This window comes from Cornus florida, unplaced genomic scaffold (genome assembly GCF_030987335.1).
Source record: "Cornus florida cultivar Cherokee Brave unplaced genomic scaffold, ASM3098733v1 CherokeeBrave_3.0.0_Hap2_Chr05, whole genome shotgun sequence".
Taxonomy (NCBI): domain Eukaryota; kingdom Viridiplantae; phylum Streptophyta; class Magnoliopsida; order Cornales; family Cornaceae; genus Cornus; species Cornus florida.
Window position 1 is genome coordinate 85255041 of NW_026775575.1, and position 22510 is coordinate 85277550.

At 34.3% G+C, this 22510-nt stretch overlaps 1 protein-coding gene across 1 annotated transcript; it reads left to right on the forward strand.

Moving 5' to 3' along the window:
• Positions 1-12581: 12581 nt before the first annotated feature.
• Positions 12582-22095, forward strand: LOC132307300 (uncharacterized GPI-anchored protein At4g28100-like). Its single transcript, XM_059805020.1, has 2 exons — positions 12582-13632; positions 21680-22095. Exons 1-2 carry the CDS (start codon positions 13021-13023, stop codon positions 21986-21988), a joined length of 921 nt encoding a protein of 306 aa, XP_059661003.1. The 5' UTR covers positions 12582-13020; the 3' UTR covers positions 21989-22095.
• Positions 22096-22510: the final 415 nt, after the last annotated feature.

Here is a 22510-nt window from a genome sequence, read left to right on the forward strand (position 1 = left end):
TTATGTAATTAATAGTTAGAGGGTTATATTTTCAATATTTGCATCACTGCTACTTGTATTTATTTTGTATTGATTATGGTTGATCACAAAGTAAATTCGAAAGCCTTCGTGTGTTTTTAGACAAAATGATTTATTATATATTTATTTATTGAAATTATTATTTTTTATCAAACAAATGTTTTATTGTGATCGAGTCAGAAATAATCAATGGTATCAAAATATATATATTAATTAAGTAGTCGGATTGATGACTTTATTTATCCGATAACTAATTATGCATAGAAGGGTCAAAATGCAACATTAACTTAGAGGTTATTTATTATTTAATTAGAGTTCAATTAATTTCTTTTAGTGGAGTAGAAATTAATTAATAAATTAATTGAATTGGGTCCATAGACCAGGTCAATTATTAATTCATTGTTGCCAAGAAAATAATAAGCCCAATGGGATTCTCACTCGTAACCCAACTTGATATTGGAATTCTATTAGATTTGAGATATATGAATTAGAGATGAAGAAGGATTTATTATTTCCTATTCTTATTTTTATGTTGCCTATATATACATGGGTTCATGTATATTTTAGGGGAACTTTGGAAAAGAAAAAGGAATATATTTTTTTTTCTTTCTAGATTTTAGGGTTTGCTTTCTCATCTAATGGAGGCTCCCACAAGTCTAGTTTTCCAAGGTCATTCATGGAGGCTTATAGGTGATTCCTAAAGGCAAAACTATTACCTAGAAGATGGAGATCCAAGGAAAAGACATCTAACAAAGAGATCTACAATAAGTGAGAACATTTACTTTAAATGAGAGATCTAAGGTTTACTCAAACCTTTGATGTAAGTATTCAATCCATTAATTGAATGATACATCATATTTTATTTTTGCATAAAACTTGTCTTTATGTGATGAATCAAGTTCTGTGTTTAAAAATTTCTCAAATTTTTTTTTTAAACATGCATGTTTCCCAACAGTGGTATCAGAGCATAGTTTGATTCATTACTAGAGATCATGTTTTTATCAAAATCATCATTCATGGATCCAAATTATATATGCATATATATATATATATATATATATATATATATATATATTGATGTATAATGATGTATGTATAATTGTGAATGAATGTTGATGTATGGTTGAGCCATGGATGAAGCTTATAAGTTATTGAATGTAATTTTATCTTTGGATGAATGTAATTAAGGCTTTAATTTAGCCGTTTAAAAGTTCTTGTATTTCAAATTGTAAATATTTTTAAAGCCATGTAATATTCATCAAAGGATGCTATGAAGCTTCAAGAAGGTCCAAGACGGTTTAATTTGGCTTCTGGAATTTTTCTGGAATTTTTCTTAAATTTTTTGGGCCAAATTAAAATTTTTGGAAATTTTTATTAATTTTCTGGAATTATTTCGGCGATTTTCCGGCGACCAGAGTTCGCCGGCAGCAAGAGTCATTGCTAGAAGAGGACACGGGATCCAGTGCATATCGGTACGCAATATTACCATGCAACCAGATCTATAACCGCTGGATCAAATCAAGGAGAGAGTTTTGACTCGGTGTGGCATCTCCTACAGTGAGCCCAAGGCGCACCGAATCCAAACAGCGCGTGAGGAGCAGGCGCTATGAAGCCGGCAGCAAGTCAGCGCCTCAGGCGTGTGAAGTGCACGCACTGACCAAGTCAGTGCCTCAAGGCACGTGAGGAGCACGCGCTTATTGAATGCAGCGCCATCTGGCGCATCATGGTGCGTGGAACGCGCTACGCACTCCCACACGCGCGTGGGGGCGCGTGAAAGGCACCAGCAACTCCCTCCAGCATGTGCAGGCGCGTGGGAGCGCATGGCACGCGCTGGAAACCTTCCTGAGCACGTGCATGCACGTAGGATGGGCTTTGAGGCGTCCAATAGTGCCCGGTGAGGCGTGGGGTTGGGTTACAGCCTCTTGAAGGTGTACACAAGCCTTTGATAGACCCTTGCGCAAGCGCAATACTTAGAGCAATTAAATGTTAAAAGCTAAATCCATTGGCCATTTAATTTACTTTATCTGTCATTTATTTATTTATGTGATGCATGAAATAATTAATTACTAACTATTATTGTTCATGCATTGGATCCATGATTTTTTATTTAAATGGCTTGATTTATATTAATTAAATTATGAAGATAAATTTGATTTGATTACTAATTAATTTGAGGGCATTTATTGGGAAACGAATTTTTTTTTTTTTTTTTTTTTGTAAATTATTTTTAAAATAATGCTTCAAATTAAATATTAGTGAATCATTTAAATCTAAATATTTTCTAAATTTAATTGGATTAAGATCAAGGCGTTTTGCATGCATTATATCATGGATATGAATAAATGAAAAACCCTAATTATAAATGATTAAAAATTGAGTAGGAGCAGGAATTTTTATACATTACCCCATGACCTTCGTTATTATAACCATTGCAATTAGATCTTCAAAAATAAGGCTCTACGCATGATTTGAAGAGTTTAAAAATTACAATAATGGTTGTCTCATGAAAATAAAAATATTAAATGTTCATTGTAATTAGATCTTTAAAAACAAGGCCCTACGCATAATTTAAAGAGTCTATATTATAATGACAAGATATTTAATATTTTATTTTTCGTTGGAGCATTAATAACGTTATAGACTCAATCTAAAATCAATAGTGTTAGCTCCCCAACGGAGTGGTCTACACTAGGTGATTTTAGAAAGGCTAAACATAATCGGGAATCATTTCATATAGATAGATAAGACATTGTCTTAAAAGATACGGAAATGATGGGATTTGCCCACCAATAGCAATAATGAACTTCGCCAAACGAATAAATTATTGGCGTATTGGTTATCCGATTTTTCATGCAGTGGTTAAGGGACCCATATACTATTTTAATGGAAGTGCTCGCCTAATAGCAAATAAATCTCAACAATAGTAATAATAAACTCCTAGATCAGGATAAGTTATTGACGTATTGATTGTGTGATTTATTATACTACGAAGTTGAGGGACCCACATTAATTAAAAGGGATTGTTCACTAATAGTGATAATGAACTCTTATTCTATTAAGACTTATTATACTATGTGGTGAACAAACTCATTTTAATTTTAAATATGCATGATAGTATTAATAATTCATCTTGCATATTGTATGAATGCATTTATATTCAGATTAATTATGTCTAATCCATTTAATCTACTTGCTAACATATTCAATGTAATTAGATCTCATTTATACTGACTGGAAAAGGAACTTAGATATTTTATTCACAACATAAAGGTACAAAATATATTTAATACTCCTATACCTAATTTTTTTACTTTAAGATACTTAATGAGATGTTTTAGTGAGATTAGATAGAGCGTATGCCTATGTACTATGTCAGACTTGAACACCATCAAGATAGCCTAAGGAACTCCAGTATGAGATCGTATTTTGAAAATGATTATTTGTTATTTAAAAATTTAATTGGAGGTCAAAAGGGCTGACTTGAGTGGTAAGTTGTAAGTTGACATGATTATTGCCTTGTTACCAAACTCACTTGACTCTTTTAGAGTAAACTAAATAAGGAACCAGTTTGAGTTCACACTCGCTGATATTCTTATAGAATTGGTAACATATGAAGGGATAATCAAAAGTATAGACGTTCCTATCAATCTAACCTAGTCTATACTATCTTCTTCTAGACCCAAGTGGAAGGGCAAAGGAAAGAAGAAGGATGATAATAAGACTAGGCTAACACAAAATATGGGTATTCAAAAGGTTAAAGAGAATAATGCAGTGTATGTTGAGGGCGAATGAAACTGTTTTTTTTGCCACTAACTAAGATACTAAAAGACGAATTGTCTAAGCAATGACATGGCATAGGATATATATTTAATCGTTGAGCCATGTTATGTGGTTGTATCTATTAATTCCTAATGGATAGATTCTGGAGCCACTAAACATGTTTGCAATTCGTTGCAAGGATTTCAGGAATCTAGAAGCCTCAATGATATGGGGATATATTTGTATTTGACCTGATGTCAAGGTTGTATTTGTATTTGTATTTGACCTGATGTCAAAATAAATTCATTAATTAAGTAGTCGAATTGATGACTTTATTTATCCGATAATTAATTATGCATAGAGGGGTCAAAGTGCAACATTGACTTAGAGGTTATTTATTATTTAATTGAAGTTCAATTAATTTCTTTTAGTGGAGTATAAATTAATTAATAAATTAATTGTATTGGGTCCATGGACCGGGCCGATTATTAATTCATTGTAGCCAAGAAAATAATAAGCCCAATGGGATTCTCACTCATAACCCAACTTGATATTGGAATTCTATTAGATTTGAGATATATGAATTAGAGATGAAGAAGGATTTATTATTTTCTATTCTTATTTTTATGTTGCCTACATATACATAGGTTCATGTATATTTTAGGGGGACTTTGGAAAAGAAAAAGGAATATATTTTTTTCTCTCTCTACATTTTAGGGTTTGCTTTCTCATCTAATGGAGGCTCCTGCAAGTCTAGTTTTCCAAGGTCATTCATGGAGGCTTATGGGTGATTCCTAAAGGCAAAACTATTACCTAGAAGATGGAGATCCAAGGAGAAGAAATCTAGCAAAGGGATTTACAATAAGTGAGAACATTCACTTTAGAGAAGAGATCTAAGGTTTACTCAAACCTTTGATATAAGTATTCAATCCATTAATCGAATGATACATCATATTTTATTTTTGTATAAAATTTGTTTCTATGTGATGAATTAAGTTCTGTGTTTGAAAATTTCTCAAAAAAATTTTAAAACGTGCACGTTTCCCAACAGTTGAAGCTTTAGTCTGTTGGGTCTCTAAATGCTCCACCCGAATTGTTCGTCCTTTCGGTGTGGGCTTGAAGCTTCTCTCTCTCAATCGGTATCTCTTCTTAAAGTTCACCAACATAGATGTATTTACCCAATCGCCAAATATATATTATATGTTTTGAGCAATGAGAATTTTGAAGAACTTTGGTAAATTCATTTGGGGGTGGTTATGAACGGTGGTGGTGGTGTGGTTGTGGTGATGTTGTGGTGTGTCCGCCTGCATGTGTATATGTATATATATATATGTGTGTGTGTGTGTATATAAAAGAGATGAAATGGAAGGCGGAAGGGGTGGCGGCGATGGTGGCCAAGAGGTGGTGGCAGTATAAGTGGGGAAATGAGAGAGAAGGGAAAGGGAGGGGAAATTGGTGGCACTTTAGGAAGGTTAAAATGGTATTTTCATTGGTCAATTCATAAGTGAAAGGGTAGTAATGTTCATTTACATGGGCTCGGGATGTTTTGTTAACGGAAAATAATAATTTTGACGACAATTTCATATAATAGAAATACCAATTCTAACATGACAATATATGAATGGCTGTTTCAAATTTCTCTCATCTCAGATTAAATGAATTATATTTTTCAAACAAAAATACCCTTTTAATTCCAGGATTTTTTCCCTTTCTCTTGGTATATTAAAAAAAAAAGGGGAAATGATAGGTCTTCCAAACTCAATTGCCGACTCTCCTCCAAATTCAACGTGGTTGGGAATGAGTCGAAGAGGAAGAGATGTTTACACGATTTTTATTTAAGAGGTCCAACGTGATCCAACCACGTTGGATTCAAAGGAGGAGTCAGCAATTGAAAAATATATATATATATATATATTTTTTTGTATTTAATGATTTTTCAGACTGACAGAGAACAAAAAATACCTTTTTTATTCCTAGATTTTTTTTCCTTTCTCTCTCTTGGTATATTAAAAAAAGAAAAGAAAAGAAATTGCCAACTTCTCCTCCGAATCTAATGTGGTTGAGAATGAGTCTAAGAGAAAAAGATGTTTACGGGATTTTTTTTAAAAGTTCCAACGTTATCCAACTACGTTGGATTAGGATGAGGAGTCAACAATTGAAGTTAAAAGACTTATCATTTTTCTATAAAAAAAAATTGGTTACAAAATTCTTTTTTTAGTGAGAGACTCCAACGGAATTTTTTTCTTCTTCTCTGTCAATCTGAAAAATCATTAAATAGAAAAAAAATTTAAAAAAATAAATAAAAAGAAACATGAGAAACATGATAATATTAAGCACTCGGGTCATTGCATATTCTTAATTATTTCTCAAGAATCTCAGGATTCATAATTGTAAGAATTGCATCGAAATGTATAGATATAGATGGGTCATTTAATTGTATGTGTTCTCTTTCCTTCTTTTCTCTTACCCATACTTGTGATTTTGATTTTATCCTCATTCTTTTCTTTGCATTATTTCTTCATAAAGTAATTTTGTTTTATTTTAGGGGTTTAAATGGAGACCCAACATTGTGATTAGGCTTCACTCATTGCATTTCCAATTTTTTAGTTCTTCTGGAGTTTCTCATATCTGCTTGTTCACTCTCTCACACCGTTCTCAGTTGAGAGATCTCACTTCCTCTTTATTTACACCGAAATATGAGACTACTCAACCTCCAGGCTACAAAGCATTCACAGATCTGATAATGGCTTCAGAGGCTAAAAAGTTATTTGCCCAAAACGTTGATGGTCAGTCGGAAAAAAGATGTTATTGCAGTTTCACGTAGTTCCACGATTACGTCTGAGAGGATGTGAAATTGAAGACCCGCGGTTTTGCCAAGAAAGGAGAGAGATGCATTATTGCTTTATTTGGTAGGGAGAGAAAATGAATGTTTAATCTTTGTTAACAGTTGTATTGATATATTTAGATTTTAAAGGAGTTCATATAATAGCATCTATGTAGGTGTCGTAATACGTTAAGAGGTGTCTTTGTTCAAAGATGGTCGAAGTTGTAACTGGGTGTCTTAAACCCAAACCTGGGGTGTGAGTGCAACATACCCAAAATTAAAGACTGAAGTACCTAAAATTGACAGTTAGGTGATAATTTGTTACAAAAATTTTTGTAAGGCTATTTTTGGGTTTTTAATATAAAAAGAATGATCAAAATTGAGGGTTACGAGATAATTTGTTACAAAATTTTAAATTATAGAAATTTATATGCACATACTTAGATAGGAGGTGTATCCGGAGCATAGCAGTGTTGGTAGAGATTTGAGAGATAAATTCTTAAGGTCTCGCTTTTGAACCATACTTCTGACTTAAATAGTGCGTGCGTGTGTTGTGAGTCGATATTCGTACCCTAAGGAAGAAGGAAAAAAAAAAAAAAAAAAAAAAACTAAAGGTAATTTTTTACACATTTTTTATAGCATCAAATTTAATTAAAGCCACAGGACAGATTGAGCGCAAAGTCAGAGAGAATAGAGATTAGAGGAAGATGAAAGTAAGAGCCAAATGGAGATCATATAGGGATAGCCGAATAGGACTTTTATTTAATCCGTTTTACCCGACTAAAAACCAATTTTAATTTTAATTTGTCTTTTCCTTTTTTCATTGATTATGTACATCAAAATATTTCTTTGTTACCCTCTATGAAAGAATTTTTTCGTATTAGTGAGAAGGCGAAGTATTATTAAAATGAAAATTAAACATTATGCTATTCGGGTGGGTTTGCTTGTGCCATTTTTTAATATGATTTGGGGTAGTCACTGTAACACCGTGTTCTTTTTTTCTTTTTCTTCTTCTTCTTTTTAGATGCTACTATAGTTCTCCTTTAGGTGAATTTTTAAGAATTTTTAAGGTGGGATCTACATATTTGCTGAAAATTGAAAGTGATTGATGTTGTAATAGAAAGGTTAGGTTTCTCCATTGTGGTCTACCTTAAAATTTTGAAACTAAAGGGAATACAATCATACAGACTTTCTCAACCCACTTTTTTCTCATAATTTTCAAATTATTTTGCTTTTGTTAATGGCTTTATATGATACAAGGATATGGTGAAAATATGCGGTGTATGATTTCCTCTTATCTTGCTTCTAAGCTCTGGGACAAAATCGGATGCATTTTTGTGTGTCTTCACATCACTAATAAAATATTTTTATATTACCTACGCAACAACTTTGTTACATCCTTGTTTTGCAATACCGTTAATCATAGCATGGTTAATTATGTCACCATTGTCTCTAAAATTTATGTTGTTGTTGTTGTTTTTAAATTTTTTTTTTTTAATTTAAAAATCCCTTCATTTTTATAGGTTTTTGATATTGTTCATTTTTTAAAAAAATATTAGGGATTGATCCTTTCGTAGAATCCTCTGTTGATCGAAGTACCATCCACGAACAATGTCGAAAATAGAGGTTTATTATTATTATTATTTTATAATATTTCAAAACTAATCAAATTACTTAAACAACCCTAGCTAGTCACGCTATTTCTTCGCTTTCTGTTTCCACCTATTTCTTCGCTTTCTGTTTCCACTGCTTTTGGCTCATTAGCATGTAACAAGGAGGAAATTTTTCCGGTGATGTGGATGAAAATCTGATTCGGTTGCCAAAAAAAAAAAAAAAAAGGTTGGTACCTTTGAGTGAAAACTCTAATTATCTTTAAAAATGTTTCTTCCAACAAAATCTTTGTCCCATCACAAAACAAACACCAAACCTTTAAAAGAGTTTTTCAACTATGCAATATCTCCATAACGTAAATCTACTTTTAATTTTCAGTATAATGAAATAATTATGAATTGACATGAAGCTGTTGTGTGCTTATATCAGCTTGCCCTCTTTTGTTTCTTGAATAGAATTTGATCATCGCACTGCAGTCAGTTTCTCATTTCAAATACAGGAAGTAAATTACTCTGTTTTTCCTCTGATGAGTCAATACGAGTCTACTTGCTTCGACATTGATAGTTGTTGACCTGGTTCAGTTTTGTCTTGGTTGAATCAACACATGAATTACAGAGTTATGTTTAGTTTGGAAACTATGATTACCTACTGAGACAGCAATATACCATGGTTGTTAGTGTTAAAATATGATATGTTTATATATATGATGTCCTTTGTCCTTCTTTAATGTCTCGTCACCATAGTTGTTAGTGTTAAAATATCACCATCGCTATTATTGCGTTATATATACCCTAATCTTTTAAGTCCTTTGATTAATATAAAGCAATCCAATGGAGGAACTTTACTAAAGCACAGAAACAAATTCTTCTCATTCATGATTTCATCAAGTTAGTAGACTTATCTTACTTCAAAAAGAATTGAACGCCTTAAAGATAAGAATGCAGCTAGAAAATAAAAAATAAAAAGTTAAAAATGGCCTGTTGATTTATTATTTATTTAATTAACTGCTACTATAGATCATGCCTTGAGCACAATTTATTTAATTAACTGCTACTGTAAATCATGCGTTGAGCACAACTCCAGCATAAGGAAATAAACAAGTGAATTTAGTGTCACAATGACTGTTTCATGTTTAGTAGTTTACCCAACATAGATTCTGATTTGGTTCACACTCATTTGAACCATCATTAATATATATTCGTGTAATATTTCTACCCCTTATTTAAAAAAATATGTTAATAATTCTGTTATTTTTTTTAACAATGTACGAAAATGCCCCTCAAACAAAAAATTGACATAAAGTAATGTTGTAATGCCCGTTTTACCATTTTATGCTTCCAAAAATGTCCAAGAATGTGTCTGCTAATAATCTCATAATATAGAGATGTTATCTGCACATTTAACCCTTTTAAAAAAAATTTCTCACCTCTCTAAAAAAATCATTTTCTTAGTTGAGAGTTATACATTTTCTAAGACTAGTCAGTCATAACTTAGAAAGTCTTATAAAGTTTTAATATATGTATTTCTTTTACTAATCAAAGGGAGATAAAAAAAAATATATTTGTTCTCACAATTATGAAGAGTATATCACATTGAATGAAAACCTCAGTTGTTTTTATAATTATAAAAAGAAAAAAAATTATTCCCAATTAAAATTTAATATAGTTATCATTTTTTTTATTAAATATATAATTAAAATAAAAATACGTATTTGTTATATATATATAATTCCTTACATAGTAAAAAATGGGTGTTAGAATTCAAAACAATAATATTTTTTAGGATAAAGTTCAAAAAACACCCTTATATGCTTAGGGTGCGTATTACACCCCTCATGTACTAAACTACATTATTTTTATTATGTTCATTTTTGTCATTTCACAAAATATTTATTTTTGAATAGTATGTAAAATGTGTATATATGTGCAAGTTAGACAAATGTTACCTTAAATGTGTTTTGCACAAATTGAAATTTTAGGAATATTTTTCGTACATGAAAGTGTAATACGCAGTACAAGCATGCTATATGGTAATTTCTGCACTCGACATTTAATACTACTCTACATTTTTATCTTACTTACTTTTCACGCTAAATTAGCAAAACCCTTTCAAAATGGCCTCTCTCTTTAAAGCTTAATCCATTCCTTTTCCTCTCCTCGCAATTCGCAATATTGAAAAAGAGGAGAAAGTAAGAAGCAAAAGCTCAACAAAAGAGAGTGGATTGTAAGCTTTTGGGAGAAGCAGACTTTTTGCTGGAATAATTTCTCTTGATTAACGCTTTCTATTTGTCTTTAAATTACCAGGATTCGAATAATTTATTACATTATTAGCATTTACAATCCTCCTTCTGTTTACATAATGTGAGCAAGTGAGAATGAAAAATAATCTCTCTTATGTACATACCTATTATATAATGTGAGAAAATGACATTGGTACCTAAGTGGGCATGTGATAGATTGAAGTGACAATGGTACCTAAGTGGGCATGTGATAGATTGACCTCCTTGAGAAGGAAATGTGAGTTCTATTCTGTAATGTGAGTGTAGTTGTAGTGGTATGGTTGGTAGTCCACTTGGAATGTGTCAGGATAATTAATTTACATATTATTATGTGAATCAAAGCTCCAAGCTTCCCCTCTTTTTCTTAATAGTTTTAGATGGTAATGGCATTTCTTTAAGTTAAATCTTTAAAGCCAATTGCTGCATGGGCTGTCAACCACGACTACTGTCCCATTACAAAGGTACACCACCCCTTGTTTGAGTCATGCTGATATATGGCTGATATAAGAAATTTTTATCTTTTAAAGTTACAATGTTCTTTCGACTAAAAAGGGGGGTATTTGTAGACAATTTATACATTTACAAATTATACACCGAATTAATTACCTAAGGACCACATTCGGATGTTCCCCCTTTTTTTTTTTAATAAGCTGTTTATAAATTATAGAAAAATGATATATAATTTGACTCTTTCAAATAAGAGTGAACTATATTAAACCTTCTTTTTCTATTTGCGTTTTGCACTAAATTTTTCTTTTTTATATTTTTGTCAAAAAAATTTCCTCAACTAACTATAGGGTGATTTAACTAACTGAGAGAAGTGCGCTAAAAGAGAGTTGTTGGACATTGAGTTTTTTCATATATTTTTGAAATAAAAAATGTTCATGTATCTATTTTAATATACCCCACATGTATATTTACTCCATCATCACTCTTAGCACCATATCCTCCGCCATCGGAGCAACACGTACCCTTTTTCTTCCTCAAACTTATTTTATTTAGCCATCATATATATAATAATAATAATAATAATAATAATATGTAACATTAAATATTATTTATACTATATTTGCATTTTCATCAAACCTTTAGACCGATATAAATTAGGGGTTTTTCATGAAATTTATCTGCTATATATATATATATATATATATATTGAAAATTATATTGTGTATTCATTTCTTCTCCTAATTTTAAAGGGACACTTGAAAAATAATGCCCTGAGTTTATATATATATAAGTTGGGATATATAGACATCTGCTCAAGTTCACATTAGTCACATATATATATATTTGAAAATAAATATTTTCTATAAAACTATCTATAACTAATATGTGACTAATGTGAACTTGAGCAGATGTCTATATATCCCAATGAATTAGTGCCTATGAAATTTGGAGTGACAATCTTCAACTCTCTTTATCTACTAATTTAAAAAATAATAAAAATGTTAATGTTTAAATTATTTAATAATAAAAAATTCAAGACACACACATAAAAGTAGATTTTCAAATATATTTAAGTCAAATTTCCTTTCAGCGAACTTTTGTTTGCTGAGTGACCCCTTTGAATAGTTAATGATTAATGAGAGTTTTTATTGATAAAAAAAAAAAAAATTAAGCAAAAAGCAAATAGAAAATGAAGTTTTAACGTAGTTCAACCTAAAAATAATTACAATTGTCCGCATCATAACTGTGAAATTAATAATGACCCATGAAAATCAACCGATAATACTTTCCAAGAAAAAACTTTTTCTTTCGTTTTTTTTTTTTTTTTTTTAATTTTAATTTTATATTTTAATAAGTGTGAGTTGCATAGCAGATGCAGTTAGCATCTCACCGTCCTTTTGGTGAAGAGACGTCCGTTACATTTGTTCACGATTGGCTGTTGATCTGAGCCAGCGAGTACGCATTCAATAATCAACACTACGAGTACAGTACTACTGGGTTCACGCAAAGAAGAAAGCAACAACTTTCATGTCAGACACAGAAAGAGACTGAAAAAGAAAAGAACCTCCACAAGCTGCCAAAATCTCAGACACCCTTTCCCTGTCAAACACTCGTACCATCCCATCTTTATTCTCCATTCCAGTCCCCCTCTCTCTCTAGTGTCACTGTATCAACTAACTTTTGTCTCTCAATCATTCTAGAGAGAGAAACTATTCTCCTTCCGATCTTTGGATTCAGAACATAATACTACTGTTATTGTCTTTGAATCTCCTCCTTTTTCTTTTCTTTTTTTTTTTTTTTTTTGTTGCTTAAAACATCTAAACGTAAAACGAATTCTCCAAAGCTTCTTTAGATTTTCCTTTTTCACTAGAGAAAAGTAGATTCAAAGGCCTCCTCTTTTCCTCTTTCCAATTTCCAAGTAATTTCTCTCCACTTTTCCCCTTTTATTTCTACCCAATGCCTTTACATTAGAATCAATCACATCTTTATGTATGTGTGCGTCTATATATATTTACATTATCATCTAATTTCAAATTGAGTTCATTTCGACAGTTTTTATTTTCTCCTGATTTCGAAGGCAATGGAGAAATTTGCTGTTTGTCCAATAATTTTCTTCATTGTATTCTCACAATTTCATCAATCTCTCGCCGGTTTACTTTCCGAACCTGCGCAACCATTAAATCCCGGCGATTTCTCGACGCCGAACATAGTCCCGGCGTTTCCGGTTCAAACTGAGACACAATTGTGCCGACTCGACCTGTCCGCGGAGCTCTTCGGCGGAGTGAACGACGCGTGTGGCCGGAACCTCGACCGCAGCCGGTGCTGCCCGGTGCTGGCGGCGTGGCTCTTCGCCGCACACGCTCGCTCCGCCCTAAAGGTTCAGGCGGAGGCACCGTCGGCGTTCTCCGAGCTGCCAATGGTGCCGGACGACTCGCAGAAGTGCGTCAACTCGCTGCAGAGCTCTTTACAGAGCCGAAACATTCACATTCCGAGGCCTAACGCTACGTGCGATGCGGTGCTCTGTTTCTGTGGCATTCGACTTCATCAGATCAGCTCGCTGAGTTGTCCTGCCGCGTTTAACACTTCAGACCATCGGAATGTTACTCCGACCGCTGTTGTTAGGGATTTGGAACGTAACTGCCGGAATTCATCGTACGCCGGTTGCACCAGGTGCCTCGGAGCTCTACAGAAGGTTAGTATTCCGATCAAGCTCTTGATAATCTCCTAAAATTGATATGAACTATTAAATTTCCATTCTAAAATTTTAATTCAATGATTAATTTTTCAAAAAAAAAAAAAAAATGAAAACAAAATAATACTACTAAATAAGAAAAACTATGATATAAAAGAATGTTCTCTCACTAAGATCTAATTTGTCTTAAATTTATTGAGGGTGCACTGACTATCATCACATCCTTCCATCTTTACTGAAACTGTTGGACTAATAAAATTTACTGCCAAAGCGCCCCAATGTTGGCTTTCATTTTTATAAAATGCGATTCAAATTTCATTCAAGATCATTGCAGGTGCAAAATTTCGCTCAACCAATAATGACTGAGAAAAATAAAACAATTCACTCAAAAAATAATAAAAATAAATAAGAACAGTGTATAGAGGAACGTAGAATTACTTGATCCTTTTATTAGAGGTCTAGGCCCTCTTTATACATAAAAATTGATAGAATTAAGGTAGGACTCGCATTGCTTGTCCTCCAATTCTTCCCATACACGACTTTCTTTACAAATAGAGTTCTTTTTATTGTATAATATTTCTTACGCAGAACTTGCCTTGTATAGAACTTCCTATCAAAGAATTTTCCTTTTATGGTAAATCATTCTACCGATAGGACTTGTTCAATCTTGGAAAACTGGGCTGAATATACCTTAAACCAATTAGGCTTGAATAACAGGCCGGATGTTTAATATTAACATGTTGGGCTGATAATATCTTGATTCGGGCTTCAACAGGGTTGAAGGTCAAATAACAATAGTATTGGGCTTATGAACAATGATCTTGGACTAGTATCAAACTCAATTTGGGTTTGAGCGAGGCGGGCTTCATAAACTTATCAATAATATGTTTATATTTATGATGACGTGGATTATTTTCATTGGAGGGGATTTTTTCCCTCCACACTTTGACCCCAATTCCTTTTTTAATTGGAGTACTACTCCTAATAAGAAGGGAATTGAAGCGGTACGATTACCAATTTCGTAAGAAGTGGATTTGAGGCGTGACTACTAATATTCTGACCAAAGGGTTTCCATAAGAGTTACTTCCGCTCTTACTGCGTTCATTTCATTCCTTGCATTCTTCACTTCGTCACATCACCAGGTTAAAGCATTTGTCATGGCAGAGACTGGAGCACCTTGGAAGCCATTTTTATCTAGAGCTGATAAATCAGTTCTTCACTCTGGTAATTCTATGATTACCGACCCCTCTGTAGCACTAGCAGTTGCTTGGGGAATGTAATATGGAGTTGGAACAACTGCCTCCATCTGCCCCTGTTCGAGCCATTGAGGTTCGCCATTCTCCATTTATTTTTGTCTTCTCTCCATCAAGAAGTTGGAGAAAGATCTTGGCAATTCTGAAAAGAAGGTCTCGTATGTAGCCATGAATGCAAAGATCGCATCTGAAACGAGAGATGTTTATAAGATAAGAAGCGTTTGGTCGTGTCTGAAGCTAAGGTGGAGACACTGGAAGCTGAGGTCCAGCATTTGAAAGATGCAATTGGCACCCGTGTTACTGCTGGGAAATAGATGCAAGGCTGTTACTCTACCTTGGTGCGCTTGTCCAGGGCAAAAGCCTTTCGGTTTGGCTTTAGACAAGGTTCGGGAGACAAGTTAAAGGATTCGGAGGCCTTTAATGCTGACATGGAAGTGTCCTTTTCTTATTCTGAGGGTCCATAAGCCCAAGAAGCTAAAGTGCTTTTTGCTGAAATGGTGAAGTCTCATCAGGATGATCATCCAGCTTCAACTTCATCAGTTCCTGCAGCTCCCAACCCTTCGATTCCTCCAACTCCAAGTCCAACTGTGGTGGACGCTTTTGACTCTGCTTCGTTATGGGAATTTATGACTGCCCTTACATTGCATACACTTTGCTGCACAGTAATGTCCTCGTGTTTCTGAAGAAAATACACTTGTTTGAGGACCTCGTATTTTTTGTGGTCCGAAGTGTACAGTTCCTCGGCGCCGAGCTTGAGAGGAAATGTACTGAGCCGGACACTTAGGGTCCGAAGCAAAGTATTCCTTGGCGCTGAGCCTTTGAGAAAATCTGCTGAACCGGACGCTTAGGGTCAGAAGAGATTTGGTCCTCGGCGTTGAGCCTTAAAGGAAACGTGCTGAACCGGACACTTAGGGTTCGAAGCGAAGTATTCTTCGGTGCTGAGCCTTAAAGGAAATATGCTGAACCGGACACTTAGGGTCCGAAGCGAATTATTCCTCGGCGCTGAGCCATAGAGGAACTGTAATGTAACGGACTCTGGAGAGCCAAGGCATGTAGTTCCACGGCGATGAGCCTGAGGGAAACTATATTGTAATGGACTCTGGAGAGCCGAGGCATGTAGTTCCACAGCGATGAGCCTGAGGGAAACTGTATTGTAATGGACTCTAGAGGTCCGAGGTATGTAATTCCTCAGCGATGAGCCTGAGAGGAACTGTAATGTACCGGACTCTCGAAGTCTGAGGTATGTAGTTCCTCGGTTATGAGCCTGAGAGGAACTGTAATGTACCGGACTCTCGAAGTCTGAGGTATGTAGTTCCTCGACTATGAGCCTGAGAGGAACTGTATTGTATCAGACTCTGGAGATCCGAGGCATGTAATTCCTCGGCGATGTAGATAATTTTCATGTAATTATACGCATCGGCACTCTTTATGCTTTGGAGGAGTTTACATGAAAATTTAACCTTCGACGTATTTGAGTTCGAGGGAATTTTCATGTAATTTTTAATCGGCATTGTTTTGTACCGTAGAGATTTTTTTTTCAAGAAAATTTAACCTTAGACGTATTTAAGGTAATTTTCATGAAATTTTATTCCTCGTTGCAGCTCATTATGCGTTAGAGGAATTTTGAAGTCCTTGGACTCTTGAAGATGAATTTTATTTCTCGACAGCTGTGTGTGCTTAGAGGAAGTTTGAAATTTGCGAACTCTTGAGATCCGAAGATAAATTTTATTCCTTAGAGGAATTTTGAAATCTGCGGACTCTTGAGGTCCGAAGATAAATTTTATTCCTCGACAGCTCTGTGTGTCTTAGAGGAATTTTGAAATCTGCGGACTCTTGAGGTCCGAAGATGAATTTTATTCCTTAGAGGAATTTTGAAACCTGCGGACTCTTGAGGTCCAAAGATAAATTTTATTCCTCGGCAGCTCTGTGTGCCTTAGAGGAAGTTTGAAATCTGTAGACTCTTGAGGTCCGAAGATAAATTTTATTCCTCGGAATCTCTGTGTGCCTTAGAGGAATTTTGAAATCTGCAGACTCTTGAGGTCCGAAGATGAATTTTATTCCTCGACAACTTTGTGTACCTTAGAGAAAATTTGAAGTCTTCGGACTCTTGAGGTCCGAAGATGAATTTTCTTTCTCGGCAGCTCGTTGTGCCTTAGAGGAAATTTAGAGTCTTCGGACTCTTGAGGTCCGAAGATGAGTTGTCTTCCTCGGCAACTCGTTGTGCCTTTAGAGGAATTTGAAGTCTTTGGACTCTTGAGGTCCGAAGATGAATTTTTTGTGGTTAGGCTTGCCCCCGCTTTTTGGCGCTCTGACGCCACATATAGTATAATTGTATAGTTGAACTATTTGTCACTTCACTGGGGGATTGATCTTTATTGCAATGCGAATAAATCAAACCCAAATATTAAGCAACCTACGAACACAGAGCAAATACAAAGTTATTCGTAAGCAAAGTTATCAGAAGCATGCAAAATAATTACATGTAGCATATAGCAACTGATTGATGGAAAGTAAGCATTTTAAGAACTTTTTATGTATCACAATTGAATTTGTAACTAGAAATTCTAATTAGCAACAAGTATTTACTCGCTCTTGTTTTTGAAATTACTCAATGTATGTAATATTTTATGGCTTCAAGTAATAGACCAACTAGCACAACTCGTGCATTCAACAATGCCTCTGGCCTCGGATCTTTATTCAATTGTAAATTTCAGAAGTCAATGTAGAGGGTCAAAATCTTCTTTTAGTTGAGTAGTGATGAAGTTGTGCATCCATCTGAAGAGTCTAAACCAACAATATCAAGTGATGTGGTCCTAAGGCTTTGATAAATTATCAACCTTCAGTGAACAACTAATGGATATAATCTAAAAATTTTCTCAAAGTGTGAGCAAAACAACTAGTGAATATAACTAAAATTACAATGCTGAAAATCCTTGATGAGGGAGAGAGGGATGAATCCATAGAGGATTATAATCGAAGAAAGAGAGACTAAAGAATTTGTTGAGTGTTAGAAGTTCAGGTGGCCTCTTTTTTATATTTTTACTCAATAGAGTATACTGAATAAGCAATTGGGTTCAAACTAAGTCATAAATATTTATGTATAATGAGTGTCTACATGAATAACAAAATATGATTGCATCATATGTAAATATATATATAATACTGATATATTTAATATGTATTTAATTTTTAATTAAGATTTTTAAAAGCTTAACCTTAACTGTAAAAATTAAAGTTGGGAAACTTATCTGATTAAAGAGATTCGCGTCTGATAAGGCCTGGGATGTTTGAAATGCCCGGCTGATGGGTCTGCTGAATTTTGTGGCGTTGAGCGGTAACCCATTTTTAAGAATTTTTTGAAAGCCTTTGTTTTGCCGTCAACCTTGAAAAAATGAATGTTGGGAAGAACTTTACCGACCTAAGAGCCTGACTCCTTTTGGTTTTTGGAAGACAAAGCTATTATTTGTCGTTTGTTCCACGTGCGTTCCAATAAGCATACTCAAGCTTTGAATGCTCCAAAATGAGTCCCCAATTCGAATTGGCAATAAAATTATTTTTTTATAGAACTGGGTTACCATAGAACCGGTTCTCAAGTGAGATTGCAAAGCGGGTTTAGTTCTGGACTAATCCAAAACAAGGACAGCTTTACTCTTACAGCCAAACAATGGCTATTAGGCTACATATATATATATATATGTATATATATATATATATACATATATATATAAGTATCCATTAACACATGAGGCGAGCAATGAGAAGTTCGGATGTGGTTGCATCAAACTGCGCTCGGTTCAGATGTGGGCAGTTCGCGGCAGATCAGATGAGATCGACGGCGAGCATGAGCCTGATGGCGGTGCAGCAACGGCGACTCGGTTGAACTCGGCCGGTAAGAAGGACGATGACGTGCAGCGGCTGTGGCTGGGCTTAATGGTAACTAGCTTGGATGGATTCTGTTTCGGTCATGAGGACGGCGAACTTCAGCTGAACTCGCGGTGGGCTTGATGTGCAGCCGGTGATGGGTGAAGATATACAACATTATACGAAAATTGATCATCGATGAAGGCATATATTGGCTTGGAGTTGAAAAATTGAGTTCGTCGTAGGTTCACAAGACGGATTGGAATTTGCAGGAGATGAAGATCAAGAATTGGTTGAATACTGTGAATATTACAGTGAAGATGTTGTTCATCGTAGAGAGAATTCTCTGTGATCATGTCTTTGATCGCATCGTCAGAGTCGATCAGAGAGCCCTTTCAACCTCCAATCACTAATCACAGATCGACTCAATCTTCACATTCAAATCAACGTCCGTAGTCCGAGCACAATGTGTCATAAAATCAAAAGACACCTCATATATGCAAGTCAATGCAGTCTTTTTGGGGGTGCTGAGCATTGCAAACCATTCTATTTAACCATGATGATACTGAAGGTCCACTCAAAATTTTGTAAAGAGTCAGATTGCAGAGTGCCGATTTGCAGGCCTTTGAAGAGTGAATTGAAGAGTGTATTAGAAAACTTTAATATCAGTCTAAAATTCTGTGAAGGGATGCTACGACTGGTCGGGAAGCACCCAAGTTACTGAACCAGTTGATTGTCCAAGTGTATAGTTATTGATGGATTATCAACGATAGCAGTCTCTTATACTGATCAATAAAATTCAATATAGCATTGAATATATACTGACTTATTTCTTTTGACGATTGTATAGGTTGGACTTGTAGTGAGTTCATTCAAATGGTGATTCATATAAATAAAAGGATGCTTATTGATTATTATTCATGAATAAAAAATAAATCAGATTTTCCAGTAGATTTCATCAGTAATTCTTTCCCAATATCTGAGATCTTGATATACTGGTCCACCCAAAACTCTCTATTCATGTGATGTAATACTCAAATAATAATACGCCATCAGCAAAGCAAGACTAATTAATCACTTCTAGCTAGTGCTTATATAATAATTATGCATGTTGGATTTGTTGATCAAGAACATATATATATAAATATTAACACGAAATCAAGATCAGAACACTTATCTGATTAATTTATGGCTTGGCTTTTTTAGCTCAGATGTACATTTGATTACTAGGGCAAACACGCGTGATGCCTCTTGGGTTTTCCATTCATCAGTCTTGTTACGAATTATTGTCCAAAAGCCGAATGTTGATGGAAAGAACCATGTGGGAGGTTCGGATGTTGGACTTTGGTCGGCTTGCTACGTGGAGACCTTCGGTCATGAGAGTTGTTGTAGAGGACTTGGGTTCAAATCCTAGACTTGAAGATTTTAATTTCAAGTCATATTGCTGGATTGGGTAATTTTAATTTGAAGTGTTGTAACTTTGGTGGGGATATAGTTCTTTCTATTGTATATTATTTCCTACGCAGAACTTGCCTTGTATAGAACTTCCCATCAATGAATTCTCCTTTTATGGTAAATCATTCTACCAAAAGGACTTGTTCAATCTTGGAAAACTGGGCTGAATATACCTTGAACCAGTTAGGCTTGAATAACGGGCCGGATTTTTAATATTAACATGTTGGGCTGATAATCTCTTGATTTGGGCTTCAACAGGGCTGAAGGTCAAATAACAATAGTATTGGGCTTATGAACAATGATCTTGGACTAGTATCAAACTCAATTTGGGTTTGAGCGAGGTAGGCTTCATAAACTTCTCAAGGATATGTTTATATTTATGATGACGTGAATTATTCTTATTGGAGGGGATTTTTTCCCTTCACAACCATGTTGTTCATATATCCCTTCCATCCAAGGCTGCAACTGGAACAGGTTGAATGAGTTTGAGGTATAACTTGAGATTAATCCATCATATGAAATGTTAAACCCAATTTCAAGCCTAACTCTATTCTCAACCTTAACTACTCAACCCAAGTCCAACCCATCTTTCTACTTTTAGATTCGGACTTGCAACTCGGCCATAGATTTCGGATAAAAATTTCGGGTTAATTCGAGTTACTTATATGGCTAATCCTTACACCAAAAATTTAATATGATCTTAAATTAGTTTTAGATTAAATTACTCTTAAATAAGAAAAAGTTTTAAGACTTTTTGTAAATTTTTAATAAATTGCAAACAAATTTTTAAAAAATTAATTCTCTTAAATGTTAACATACAATAAGTTAAGATTTAACAAAATAAGTTGAAAAAAAAAAAATCAAAGTTTAAATATTATATATAATGTATTTAAAATTAAAAAAATATATATAAAAAAAAAAATTAGAATTCGGGTTCGGATTAGTTCGGGTTGCTAGCACTTCAACCCAAGCCCAATCCTAATTAAATTCCGATTAAACTTTTTCAATCCAAGCCCAACTCTAATTATAAAAATGATTGTCTAAATTCGTAAAAAATCGAGTTGAGCTCGAATTAAGTTCAGATTACCTAACCCAAATTGCACCCTACTTCCACACCATCCAAATGTGGTTTTAAACAATGCATTTTCAGTTCTAATTCCACTTCATCTTCATAATTGTGGGGGCATGGCAGTAATTTAGTATGGTTTGTACTATAACCTAACCCAAATTGCACCCTAATTCCACACCATCCAAATGTGGTTTTAAACAATGCATTTTCAGTTCTAATTCCACTTCATATTCATAATTGTGGGGGCATGGCAGTAATTTAGTATGGTTTGTACTATAATTTTGTATGGTCCAGAATGTTCTATAAAGTGTTACTCCGTTTAAATATTTCTATTTGGCATAAATTAATTCTGAATAGGTTAACATAATATGTGGCCTTGTACTGCATGTTGGTTGAAAATTAATTACAGCTGAAGGGTGAGGGTAACAGAAGCGGGCGGGCGAGCGAGATGCTGATTAAGGACTGCCAACTGATGGGGCTGACGTGGCTGCTCGCGCGAAACAAGACGGCATACATTCCCACGGTGTCAGCAGTGTTGCGCGCCATGTTGTACAGTGCGCACCCCCCTTCGGACTCCAGGTGCAGCCCCGATCAAGAGAACATGCCGTTGGCCGTTGATTCCCTGCGCTTCGACACAGCCGATTCGTCACCGGCGTCTTCACCTCTTTCTCTCTTTCCATTTCTGCCCCTAATCATTCTTGTTTCTGCGATTGTGTAGTAGTAGACTAGTAGCAGGGGTCTCTTTTTTTTTCTTTGTTTTTTTTTAGCCTCTGGGCTCTGTATATTTCAGATCAGGTTTCAGTATTGTTTCGAGTCTTCCTGACAGTTTGTTTTTTATTTTTTTTTATTGAGTCTGATAAGACAGAATATATATATATATATATATATATTTTAGTAATAGACTAGTAATAAGAGTAAAGTACAGTCACACACCTGGTTTGGTAAAAAAACAGTCTGAGAAAATTTATTTAATTTTTTTGAATAAAGATACCCTGAAGGTTAAAAATGGACAAAAACACTCTTTTACATAAAAAATTAACCAAATTATCCTTTGACCGTTTAGAAGACTTTTTTAACTTAACAATTTAATAAATTGAACCAATTTACCATCATGAATAATTAATCATAAAAATAAAAAAAAATTATAAAAAACTTTATATTAGCACTTTTTTTTTTTTTTTTGGATAAATGTCCCAACTTCTTAAAAATGTAGACGTTTAAAATGATTTTTTGATTCAAT

Coding starts and splice junctions, on each gene's coding strand:
- LOC132307300 (XM_059805020.1), top strand. CDS start 13,021: ATGGAGAAATTTGCTGTTTGTCCAATAATTTTCTTCATTGTATTCTCA. Junction 13,633..21,679: donor GCCTCGGAGCTCTACAGAAG/GTTAGTATTCCG, acceptor AATTAATTACAG/CTGAAGGGTGAGGGTAACAG.